The following is a 12,080-nucleotide window of genomic DNA, read 5'->3' as shown; positions in this document are numbered from 1 at the left end:
TTAAATTTTCTTTTAAAAATTTCTAAAGACTGGATGACAAGGCAGAGGCAATGGCCAAACGGTATAATTGCTGGACTGTTAGTCCGGAGACCGAGGTCATGTTCTGGGGGCCTGGGTTCAAATCCTGCCATTGCAGATGATGCAATTTGGTTCAATAAAAAGAAAATCTGGAATGAAGAGTCTAATGATGACCATGAAACCATTGTCGATTGTTGGAGAAAAATCCTCTGGTTCACTTATTCCCTTGTAGGAAAGGAAACTGCTGTCTGACAAGCGTGTGACTCTAGACCCACAGCAATGTGTTTAAGTCTTAACTACTCTCTGGGGTGAGCACCAAATGTTGGCCTAAGTAGCAATGCCCTCATCCTGTGAATGAATGCATTTTTTACAAAAAACTCAGAGGGTGTAGATTTAAGGTTTGAAACAATAAATGGTTCGGAATTGAAATGAATTTCCCTGATATGTTGCGGATATGAATTACTTAAAAAGGGAATTGGCTAATGCTTGGAGGGGAAAACCAGTCTCTGGTTTGTAAAAAGAGCAAGTGAGTAGGACCATCTCTGGATTTTCTTTGAAAAAGCCATCGCAGACTCAATCGGAATAGTCTGCTCCTGTACTGTTCTGTGAGATGTGAACCACCTCGGAGACGATGGTATTTTAACCAAGCCATTGATGGCATTCTGTTCTTGGGCATCCCCTCCAAGTACTTCACTCATTATTTACATGAGTCCTTACATGGCGGTCTTTGGTCTGCTGTTTTACCATGAAGGTGTGTGACAGCCAAGCCAGGCCCCCCTCTCTACTGTATCCGTCGCTCCCAATGCGGTCTCCTCTATATTGGGGCAACTGGACGCCTACTCGCAGAGCGCTTCAGACAGCATCTCTGGGACACCTGCACCAACCATCCCCACCGCCCTGTGACTGGGCACTTCAACTCCCCCTCCCACTCTGCCAAGGACATGCAGGTCCTGGGTTGCCTCCATTGCCACTCCCTTACCACCTGATGCTTTAAGGAAAGACGCCTCATCTTCCACCTCAGGAGCCCCCAACCCCATGGCATCGGTGTGGATTTCACCAGTTTCCTCATTTTCCCTCTCCCCACCTTATCCCAGTTCCAACCTTCCAACTCAGCACCGCCGTCATGACCTGTTCCACCCATCCATCTTCCTTCCCACCTATCCACTCCTACCTATCGCCTTTACCCCCACCTCCATCCAGCTATTACACTCTCAGCTACCTCCCCCCGCAGCCCCACACTCCCCTCCCATTTAATCTCTCCACCTCCAGGCACTCAGCCTCATTCTTGACGAAGGGCTCATGCCCGAAACGTCGATTTTCCTGCTGCTCAGATGCTGCCTGACCCACTGTGCTTTTCCAGTGCCACACTCTTTATTCTAATCTCCAGCATCTGCAGTCCTCACTTTCACCTAGGCCCCCCTCTTAGGCAAGTATCCAGTAGCATTAATAGAGTCAGGGCTCCCTTTGGGGGATTTGGTTTCTCTCTAACCCTTTAACAATCCAGAGATTTTGTGTTTGTCGTGTTTGTGCACGCGTGTGCATGTCAGCAGGAGAGAGATTCAGTCACCTAAGGCAATGCTAAGACTGCTGTCTGCGATGCCTGGTACTCTGAACAAAGAAGTATTAGTGCTACAGGCACTGTACCTCCAAGTTAAGCTTTCTCTTTTTTTTTCACAACGCAGTCAGCACAGAGCAGCAAATACAAAACGAGCATGTGCCGGGACCTGAGACAGCGGGGAGGCTGTCCTCGAGGAGCCAGCTGCACCTTCGCCCATTCCCAGGACGAACTTGAAAAGTAAGTGGCCTCCCAGTTCCTACTTTACCCCTACCACGATGCTGGGGGTGGGCTGCTCACTGAGGGTGCAGCATCGGCACTTCATCAAGGAGCATTTGATGCTGATTGTTCCCCACAGCTCCCATACATAATCCAAAGTTACAACATCAGAAACAGTCAAAGTGTTTGCCCCATTAGGAACTAATTGTGTTATCCCTTCAGAATAGACGTGGAAGGAATCATTACTCCCTCGTATTGCATTCCCCCACCGGTGTCTGTCGTATCATTCCCCATATTTCACTCCTCGGTAAGTGCTCATCATGTCACTCGACTTCCACTTCATCCCCTTCCTTGTCAATCCCAGTTATCCATGCTCTTCCACTTCATTCTCCCACTACATCCAACCATATCATTCCCCACCGGTCTCTGCCAAACCATTGTATCATTTCATTTCTCAGTCAGTGCAGATTTACTTTGTACTTTGCTCACAAACTCCATGAATCCATGCAAGACTCTGTTAACTCACTTTTTAGATTAGAATCAGTCTAAACATTATGGCACAGGCAGGGAACACAGGGCTGACACTTTGAATATATTATCTGGCTGACACCAATTATTACATTTAACTTGAGAATGTAACTTAAAACGTTTTGTGATTTACGTATGAAAGAAGTGAAGCTATCAACAAACAATCAAGGTACTTTTCAATGTATAATTTCAGTTACATCACACTGTAAACTTTTGCTATAAATTCTGTGTCTTACAACTTGTGTACTCCACACCACTTGATGAAGGAGCATTGTTCCGAAAGCTAGTGCTTCCAATCAAACTTATTGGACTATAACCTGGTGTTGTGTGATTTTTAACTTTGTCCACTCCAGTCCAACACCGGCATGGGGCGGCACGGTGGCTCAGTGATTAGCACTGCTGCCTCACAGCACCAGGGTCCTAGGTTTGATTCCCACCTATCTGTGCGGAGTTTGCACATTCTCCGTGTGTCTGCGTGGGTTGTCTCTGGGTGGTCCAGTTTCCTCCCACAATCCAAAGATATGCAGGTCAGATGAATTGGCTATGCTATATTGCCCACAGTGTTAGATATGTTAGTCAGGGGTAAATATAGGGTAGGGGAATGGGTTTGGGTGGGTTTCTCTTCGGAGGGACAGTGTGGACTTGTTGGGCCGAAGGGCCTGTTTCCACACTGTAGAGAATCTAATCTAATCTAATCTCCAGTTCATCTAGATCATTAATGTATAAAGTGAAAATTTGTGGTGCTAATACTGAACCTTGTGGAACACACCGGTTGCCATCCTGAGAAAGACCATTTTATCCCTACGCTCTGCTTTCTGCCAGACAGCCAAACTTCTATCCATGCTAGCACCTTGCCTCTAACACCATGGGTCCTTATCTTACTCAGTAGCCTCCTGTGTGGCACCTTGTCAAAAGCATTCTTGAAGTCTATGCAGATAACATCCATTGGCTCTCCTTGGTCGAACCTGCTTGTTACTTCCTCAAAGAATTCTAGCAGATTTGTCAGACATGACCTCCCCTTGATGAAACCATGCTGACTTTGCCGTATTTTACCATGCCCTTCTAAATATTCAGAAATCTCATCCTTCGCAACGGATTTCAGGATCTTATCCACGACCGAGGTTAGGCTAATCAGCCTGTAATTTTCCATCTTTTGCCTTAACTCCATTTTTAAACAGGGATGTCATGTTAGCGATTTTCCAGTCTTCTGGGACCCCGATTCCTGAAAGATCACCACTAATGGCTCTGCTATCCCTTCAGCTATTTCCCTAGAACGTTGGGGTGTAGTCCATCTGGTCCAGGTGATTTAACCACCTTCAGGCCATTCAGTTTTTCTCGCACCACCATACTCAGCTTTGCCCCCTTACTCTCTTGAATATTTGGGATATTATTCATATATTCCACCATGAAGACTGATGCGAAGTAATTGTTCACCATTTCCTTGTTTCCCACTATTATCTCTCCAGCATCATTTTCCAGCGGCCCAATGTCCGCTCTTGCCAGTCTCTCTTGCCCTGTACATATCTAAAGAAGCTCTTAGATTTTTATATTACTGGCTAGCTTACCCTCCTTTAATCTTCTCCCTCCTTATGTCTTTTTTTTAGTTGCCCTCTGTTGGTCTTTGTAACCCCCCCCCCCCGCCCCCGTGCTCTGGTTTCCCACTGCCCTTCGCCACATTTAAATGCTTTCTCTTTTACTTTTATGCTGTCCCTGACTTCCCTAGTCCGCCATGGTTGCCTCATCCTCCCTATACCGAGCTGCTTTTTCATCGGGATGGATCTCTGCTGTGTCTCCCGAATTACTCCCAGAAACCCCTGCCATTGCTGTTCCACTATCTTTTTCTGTTCTCCTCTCCCAGTCGGTTCTACCCAGCTCCTCCCTCATGCCTCTGTAGTTGCCTTCATTCTATCTTCTCCCTCTCAGATTGCAGAGTAAATTCAATCATATTATGATCACTGTTTCCTAAGAGTTCCTTCACCTCAGCCAGTCAGATCACAGGCCGCTTGGAGGTCACTTTTCAGTTTCCCCTCAGAGCCTCTTGCTTTCCCGGACTGCTCCCTGTTCGCTCTCACTCAGCTCCTGTTCCGAAGTGCACTGATCCTTGTCTGTCAATCAGATGACAGCAGCTTGCATTTGTATGGTGTTTAAATATAACTTTTGTTACCATGACCCGTACATTTTTTCGCCCCTCTTAGACTTCACTCACTGCACCTGGTGAGAGTTTTGGATTTAGGACCGACTGCAAGGCACTGATTTCTGGTCAGAACCCCAATTTAACTCCAAATGTGAGAAACCCAAGTCTGCAGAACATCAGCGAACAGACAGTTTATAATGAAATATGAGAATGATGGAGACTTACCCTGAAATAGCAGGGGATATTCTTCCTTTTCATCTTCTGACTCCCTGTTAAACATTGTACTTCATGCTGCATGAAGAATTTTCAGGTCCACAAATGTTCCCCATTGTCACCTTATGTGCTGTCTCTTGCACACCTCAATCCTTCACACACTATCTCGCTCTCCGACTGCATCTCTCTGGCACTGCCCCTCTCCCTGGCACTGATTTGAACTGGTCTGATTGAGTGGGTCAGGCAAGTTGCTGACTGTACTAAGTTACATCATTTAACTTCTCTGATGTCGCTCTCTCTGTGTCTGTCTCTCTCTCTCCCTCTCTGTCTCTATCTCTCCCTCTCTGTCTCTATCTCTCCCTCTCTGTCTCTATCTCTCCCTCTCTGTCTCTATCTCTCCCTCTCTGTCTCTATCTCTCCCTCTCTGTCTCTATCTCTCCCTCTCTGTCTCTATCTCTCCCTCTCTGTCTCTATCTCTCCCTCTCTGTCTCTATCTCTCCCTCTCTGTCTCTATCTCTCCCTCTCTGTCTCTATCTCTCCCTCTCTGTCTCTATCTCTCCCTCTCTGTCTCTCCCTCTCTGTCTCTGTCTCTCCCTCTCTGTCTCTGTCTCTATCTCTCCGTCTCTGTCTCTATCTCTCCCTCTCTGTCTCTGTCTCTATCTCTCCCTCTCCGTCTCTGTCTCTATCTCTCCCTCTCTGTCTCTATCTCTCCCTCTCTGTCTCTGTCTCTATCTCTCCCTCTCTGTCTCTGTCTCTGTCTCTGTCTCTGTCTCTGTCTCTGTCTCTGTCTCTGTCTCTGTCTCTGTCTCTGTCTCTGTCTCTGTCTCTGTCTCTGTCTCTGTCTCTGTCTCTGTCTCTGTCTCTCTCTGTCTGTCTCTCTCTGTCTCTCCACTTCTCTGACCCCGCGCCCCCACCCCACCTCCCCCCCCTCTCTGGCACCCCCCCCCCCCCACTCTCTGGGGCGCCCCCTCTCCTCTCTGGCTCTCTCCCCCCCCCCCCCCCTCTCTCTCTCTGGCGCGCCCCCCCCCCCCCCCTCTCTCTCTCTGGCGACCCCCCCCCCCCTCTTACGGCGCCCCCTCTCTTACGACCCCCCCTCTCTGGCGCCCCCCAACCCCCCCCCCCCCCTCTCTGGTGTGCCCCCCCATCCTCCCTGGCCCCCCCGGCCTCTTTCCCCCCTCTGGCCACCCCGTTCCGCTCCGCCCCCCCCCCCCCGTCTGTGTCTCTCTCTCTCTCGGTCTGTCTGTCTGTCTCTCTCGGTCTGTCTCTCTCTCTCGGTCTGTCTCTCTCTCTCGGTCTGTCTCTCTCTCTCTCGGTCTGTCTCTCTCTCTCTCGGTCTGTCTCTCTCTCTCTCGGTCTGTCTCTCTCTCTCTCGGTCTGTCTCTCTCTCTCTCGGTCTGTCTCTCTCTCTCTCGGTCTGTCTCTCTCTCTCTCGGTCTGTCTCTCTCTCTCTCGGTCTGTCTCTCTCTCTCGGTCTGTCTCTCTCTCTCGGTCTGTCTCTCTCTCTCGGTCTGTCTCTCTCTCTCGGTCTGTCTCTCTCTCTCGGTCTGTCTCTCTCTCTCGGTCTGTCTCTCTCTCTCGGTCTGTCTCTCTCTCTCGGTCTGTCTCTCTCTCTCGGTCTGTCTCTCTCTCTCGGTCTGTCTCTCTCTCTCGGTCTGTCTCTCTCTCTCGGTCTGTCTCTCTCTCTCGGTCTGTCTCTCTCTCTCGGTCTGTCTCTCTCTCTCGGTCTGTCTCTCTCTCTCGGTCTGTCTCTCTCTCTCGGTCTGTCTCTCTCTCTCGGTCTGTCTCTCTCTCTCGGTCTGTCTCTCTCTCTCGGTCTGTCTCTCTCTCTCGGTCTGTCTCTCTCTCTCGGTCTGTCTCTCTCTCTCGGTCTGTCTCTCTCTCTCGGTCTGTCTCTCTCTCTCGGTCTGTCTCTCTCTCTCGGTCTGTCTCTCTCTCTCGGTCTGTCTCTCTCTCTCGGTCTGTCTCTCTCTCTCGGTCTGTCTCTCTCTCTCGGTCTGTCTCTCTCTCTCGGTCTGTCTCTCTCTCTCGGTCTGTCTCTCTCTCTCGGTCTGTCTCTCTCTCTCGGTCTGTCTCTCTCTCTCGGTCTGTCTCTCTCTCTCGGTCTGTCTCTCTCTCTCGGTCTGTCTCTCTCTCTCGGTCTGTCTCTCTCTCTCGGTCTGTCTCTCTCTCTCGGTCTGTCTCTCTCTCTCGGTCTGTCTCTCTCTCTCGGTCTGTCTCTCTCTCTCGGTCTGTCTCTCTCTCTCGGTCTGTCTCTCTCTCTCGGTCTGTCTCTCTCTCTCGGTCTGTCTCTCTCTCTCGGTCTGTCTCTCTCTCTCGGTCTGTCTCTCTCTCTCGGTCTGTCTCTCTCTCTCGGTCTGTCTCTCTCTCTCGGTCTGTCTCTCTCTCTCGGTCTGTCTCTCTCTCTCGGTCTGTCTCTCTCTCTCGGTCTGTCTCTCTCTCTCGGTCTGTCTCTCTCTCTCGGTCTGTCTCTCTCTCTGCCCACCAGGTTTCGCATGCGGAACAAGAGGTTAGCAGCCGGCCGGCCCCTCAGCCAGTCCCTAACCCAGCTCAGCAAGGTCGGAGGGGTGCTGTCAGTCACGTCCAACACCTTAACAGATGAGGGCTCCTTGGAACCTGGCACGAAGCCTGTGTCCATTCAGAACGGCATGGTGGCAGCGAGCAGCAGCATTGCACAGCTGATCTCCCGTGGCACCGACTGTGCCTACGACCTCACCATGAAGTCTGGCAAGATGAGTGACATGAGCATGAGCGCACCGGGATCGGTGTCGGGGTCGCCACCTGACTCGTAAGGAAACCCTTTTTAAAACCTTCACTCTAAAGTGCTCTTAACATGGCCGCGGACTCCATCACCTGTTATAGCCATCAGGACTCTCTGTGCCACCTCTGGAGGTCGTCCTACAATCCCAGCCGGGACACGGATCACAGGTCCTGGTGGTGCTCCTGGCAAGGGCATCGAGCCCACCACCTGGAAGCCGGTTAATGAGCCCTGATGGACCCTTTTTTGTCCTGGGCTTTGCCTGCAACACCGTACCGTTCCCCACCAGTTCCATTCACTCTGTCCCAGAGCCTGGGTGGGGGGAGTTGATCTCCCTCTGTGGTTTAATCATTGAGTTATTATAGCATAGAGGAAGCCTTTCAGTCTGTTCTGTTCATGCTAGTTCCCTGTGGGAGTTATTTATCTCGTGCTCTGTGAACCTTTTCAAATAATTATTTGATTCCGATTTTGAAGCTCATGATTTAACCTGCCTGTATGACGGGGTATTCCAGATTCTGAGCGCTCCCCACATCGAAGTGTTTTCCTCTTACTAAAGAATTTCATATGAGGATTAGTCATTCACATTGCAATTTTACTGGGGTTTTCAAGCTTAGAAAACCATCAAAAGAGAGAGCTTGCATTTATAAAGTACCTTTCACAACCTCAAGCCTCCCAAATATGATCTGCAGTTTAATGAATTGTCACCACTGCAGTGTAGAAAACGCAGCAACTGATTTTTACTCAGCAGGATCCCACAAACAACCACAGGAAAACCAGATGCTGTAATCTTAGCAGTTTTGGTTGAGGTTAGAGGTATTTGTTCAGGTCACCAGGGAGACCTCTTGCCACCACTCGTTAGGGACTAGTGTCATGGCATGTTTGATATCAACCTGAGAGGTCAGAAATGGCATCCAACCTATCACTGGACTGTCTCCGTCTAGTTTGGGGGCTGTGCTCAAAACATCATGATTCAGAAACTGGAGAGAATACTCCACCAAGCCACAGGTTGCATTTGCTGGATGAGAGAATAGTAAATTACAGAAGAGCTGTGTGCTGAGGATTTTGAGGGGTAACTCTGAGCTTGGTGTAATCACTGAACCTGCGTCTGTGCACATTCAGATGGTTTGAGAATGTAAATGAGAGTCAGCTGGCAGACATAGTTAATGAATTAGTAACCCAGGCCTGTGTGGGATGATAAGATGGATGGGGTGGGGGTGGTGTTGTGAAGGTGTCAGCATCAATAGCTGGTGAACTGAGAGACTAAAAACCTTGATGTTCTGACAAGATGAGGGAGAGAGACATGGCTCACAGTTAACTAATGATGGAATTATTTCTCTCATGCGTATTTACCTTGAAATCTGAGAGAAGATCATCAAAATTGTAAGGGGTGGCACGGTGGCTCAGTGGTTAGCACTGTTGCCTCACAGCACCAGGGTCCCAGGTTCAATTCCATCCTCAGGTGACATTCTCCCCGTGTCTGCGTGGGTTTCCTCTGGGTGCTCAGGTTTCCTCCCACAGTCCAAAGATGTGCAGGTTAGGTGAATTGGCCGTGCTAAATTGTCCCATAGTATTAGGTGCATTAGTCAGAGGGAAATGGGTCTGGGTGGGCTACTCTTCGAAGGGTCGGTGTGGACTGGTTGGGCCGAAGGGTCTGTTTCCACACTGTGGGGAATCTAATCTTAAAGACTAAGTGTAAGCATGAGTGGTTGAATCAATCCGCAATGTCAGACTGGAGCTGCTGGGCTTGTTGGAGGTGGGGAGTGCTGACCAAGGGCAAGTGAGAATTGTTGAAAGTCAGGTTACCAGGGGCATAGTGCTGTAGTTTCTTATGGAAGCCAGGTTCCTTGCCCACATTCTTTTTGTTTCTTTGTCTGATGACAATCACATTCTTCTCAAACCAAAATGTCATAAGTGGTATTTCAACAAGTTTCTTTGGATTATTAGCCCAAACTTCCAGCATCTGCAGTCCTCACTTTCTCCAAACTTCCAGATTGCCAATAGCAAACCCACTGCTTTCAATCCCCAGTATATGTTATAAGCAGTGAGCTTTATCACTGGTAATGACTGTAATGTCTTGAACTGAGGACTCACCATCCCAATCTTGGGTCAGTCAATCTCTTGGCATTATTTAGCATGAGCACAGGATGGTTCTCTCTGATGTCCTAGTCAGCATTTATCCAGCAGTTGACATAACTGAAGCATTATCAGCGCATCTCACAAGGATTTGGAGGCCACTCAGCCTTTCAAACTTGCTCTGCTGTTCGCTAAGACCATGGCTGACCTGATTTTAACTTCAGCTCCCAATTCCTACACACCCTTCATCATCTATCATCCCTTTTGGTTACACAGAATCTCCCCAGTTCTGCCTTTAAATATTTTAAGATTCTGCTGTCACTACCTTTTGAGGAAGGGAATTCTAAAGACTCAGCCCGCTGAGAGAGGGTATGATTCCTCATCTCTGTTGTAAATGGGTGACCCTTCATTTTTAATGACCCCTGATTCTAGTTAAAGAATTATTATTTGAATTCATTACATTACTTTACCAAGGCACAGTGAAAAGCTTTATTACCTCTTCCAGGCTTATAGTCTTGCTGTAGCATATTGCTACATGCAAAATGGCAACGCACTGCCTACTTTTCAAGGGTGATCACACTTTATTGGTGAACAGGTACTTAGAGAGGCACTAAATTGACAAAAGCTGCTTTAGAACTGCAGGGGTCTTCCTTTATCTTGTAGCTAACGATGGGCTGTAATGAGTGTCCCTGCTAGCAATCACCCATATCCCAAGAGCAAAGAAATGCTTTCAAGAGCAGGATAAATGTCAGTCAAACCTCCAACACTGTTCAAGTCCCAGACTGTACCTAAGATTTTAATGTCCGTTGTTTAGTTACCACAGGAGTGGCGAGTAGCAGTTTCTCTATGCAACATGATGCTAGCTGCATAGATCCTGCACAAACAGTCCCCATATCTCCAAAACAGAAACACACTAAAGCTGTCTGCTGTGCCATTTTCCAATCCCTGCTATACCCTGACAAGATCACGCTCCTGCATTGACTCTTAATGTTAAAGTCAATCCACGGTATCCAATGAGTGCACAAGACCCATTGAGGTACTGGTTTCAATCTTGGGGTGAGTCACTGTCACCTTCTACCAGTGAGCTGTGAGCCACTCACTGCCTTATCGACTGATTGTTGTCAAAAGCATTAAAATGACCCTGAGGCTGTTTTGTGATCTGGGAAGGCGGTTGCGTACGAGGTTCTGACTGCGACGGCTCTAACTGACAAGCTGATCACGAGTTTTGTGTGAGAATGTTGCAGGATGTGGAGCAGAGGAGGAGAAATGGGGGTGGAATGTGGACCAGGCTCCCCCTGCACCCCTGATTTGCCCTTCCTGTACTGTCAAAGTGAATCTCTCCCGGTCAGCTCAAGCTCATCCTCTGTCTTCCCTTTCCCTCAGCAGGATGGAAATGTCCCAGAAGAATACTCTTGGTGCCTTGCCCATCAATACCCTGTCTGTGCCACCCCGGATCAGTGCAGAGATGCCACCCATGCCAGTCTCCAAGCCAATTCAGATGGTACCGCGGGGTTCGCAAATGTACCCACCTGCTCAGCAACCGGATGTATACTACCAGGACCCGCGGAGCTCTGCAACTTCATATGAGGCTGCGCAGTATCCACCAAGTGAGTAGTCTCCCCTTGTGAAAACACAGTTGGCATCATGTAACAGATACACGGTAAGGACCACAGACAAAGATCCTGCAGAAACCACTTGTACCACATGTGGACAGAAGACCAAAGCTCAACCAGGTCACGTGGTAAGCTCTTCAGTAGCTAAACCCTGTCCCAAGGAAGGCACCACAGGGACTCTGGTTTCTAGAGCAAGAATTTCCATCTCCGTGCAGAGAGGCACATTCGAATGCAGGCTTCCTGTGTCGGCGGGGGGGGGGGGGGGAGAAAGGAGGGGAGGAGGGGGGGGGAGGGGAGGAGAGGGAAGGGAAAGGTCAGTCACAGGTTTCCAAGAGAGTGGATCAACCAATCCTGGACGTGACTGAGATTACTGGATTTTGCAGAACCAGCACATTGCAGGTGCATAAAAATGGCACCTACGTCAGCAGGACGGTAGCCATAGGTGACTGGTGCACAATTTGGAGAGTGGGTATTGGGAGAGGCACTAATCTTTGTTACTTGTCAGATTAATGAGAAAAGATTTCTTCCGTTGAGGTTTTTGAGAAGCAGTATCACTCCCTTGTGTTCCACGCTGCGACCACAAGGTGGTGCTGTTGTTGCAGTTGGCTCCTTTACGAAGCCACAACAGCTCTGAGTCACAGAGCTGAACAGCATGGAAACAGACCCCTTGGTCAAACTCGTCCATGCCGAACAGGTATCCTAAACTAATCTAGCCCCATTTGTCAGCATTTGGCCCATATCTGTTCCTGTTCATCTACCCATCCAGATGCCTTTTAAATGCTGCAATTGTATCAGCCTCCACCGCTTCCTCTGGCAGCTCATTCCATACATGCACCACTCTCTGTGTGAAAAGGTTGCTCCTTGGGTCCCTTTTTAAATCTTCTCCCTTTCACTCTCAAACGTGCCCTCTTGTTTTGGACTCCCCTACCTCATGGAAAAAATCTTGGCTATTCACCCTATCTATGTCCCTCA

At 48.9% G+C, this 12,080-nt stretch overlaps 1 protein-coding gene across 4 annotated transcripts in view; it reads left to right on the top strand.

Moving 5' to 3' along the window:
• The window catches only part of LOC122554671 (roquin-1-like), a 127,322-nt gene that overhangs the window by 85,807 nt on the left and 29,435 nt on the right, over positions 1-12,080 (top strand). For 2 of the 4 annotated variants that reach the window (XM_043700037.2, XM_087990936.1), the window contains exons 9-11: positions 1,701-1,813; positions 7,153-7,452; positions 10,879-11,102. In XM_043700037.2, the coding sequence (XP_043555972.2) occupies positions 1,701-1,813; positions 7,153-7,452; positions 10,879-11,102 (637 nt within the window). The remainder of the gene's footprint in view (positions 1-1,700; positions 1,814-7,152; positions 7,453-10,878; positions 11,103-12,080) is intronic. The other 2 variants (XM_087990937.1, XM_087990938.1) reach the window with 2 other exon arrangements.

The sequence above is a fragment of the Chiloscyllium plagiosum genome, unplaced genomic scaffold (genome assembly GCF_037043375.1).
Source record: "Chiloscyllium plagiosum isolate Xiang-an unplaced genomic scaffold, Cpla_swu_hap1 HiC_scaffold_9, whole genome shotgun sequence".
In the NCBI taxonomy this organism is placed as follows: domain Eukaryota; kingdom Metazoa; phylum Chordata; class Chondrichthyes; order Orectolobiformes; family Hemiscylliidae; genus Chiloscyllium; species Chiloscyllium plagiosum.
This window is presented reverse-complemented; position numbering and strand designations above follow the sequence as displayed.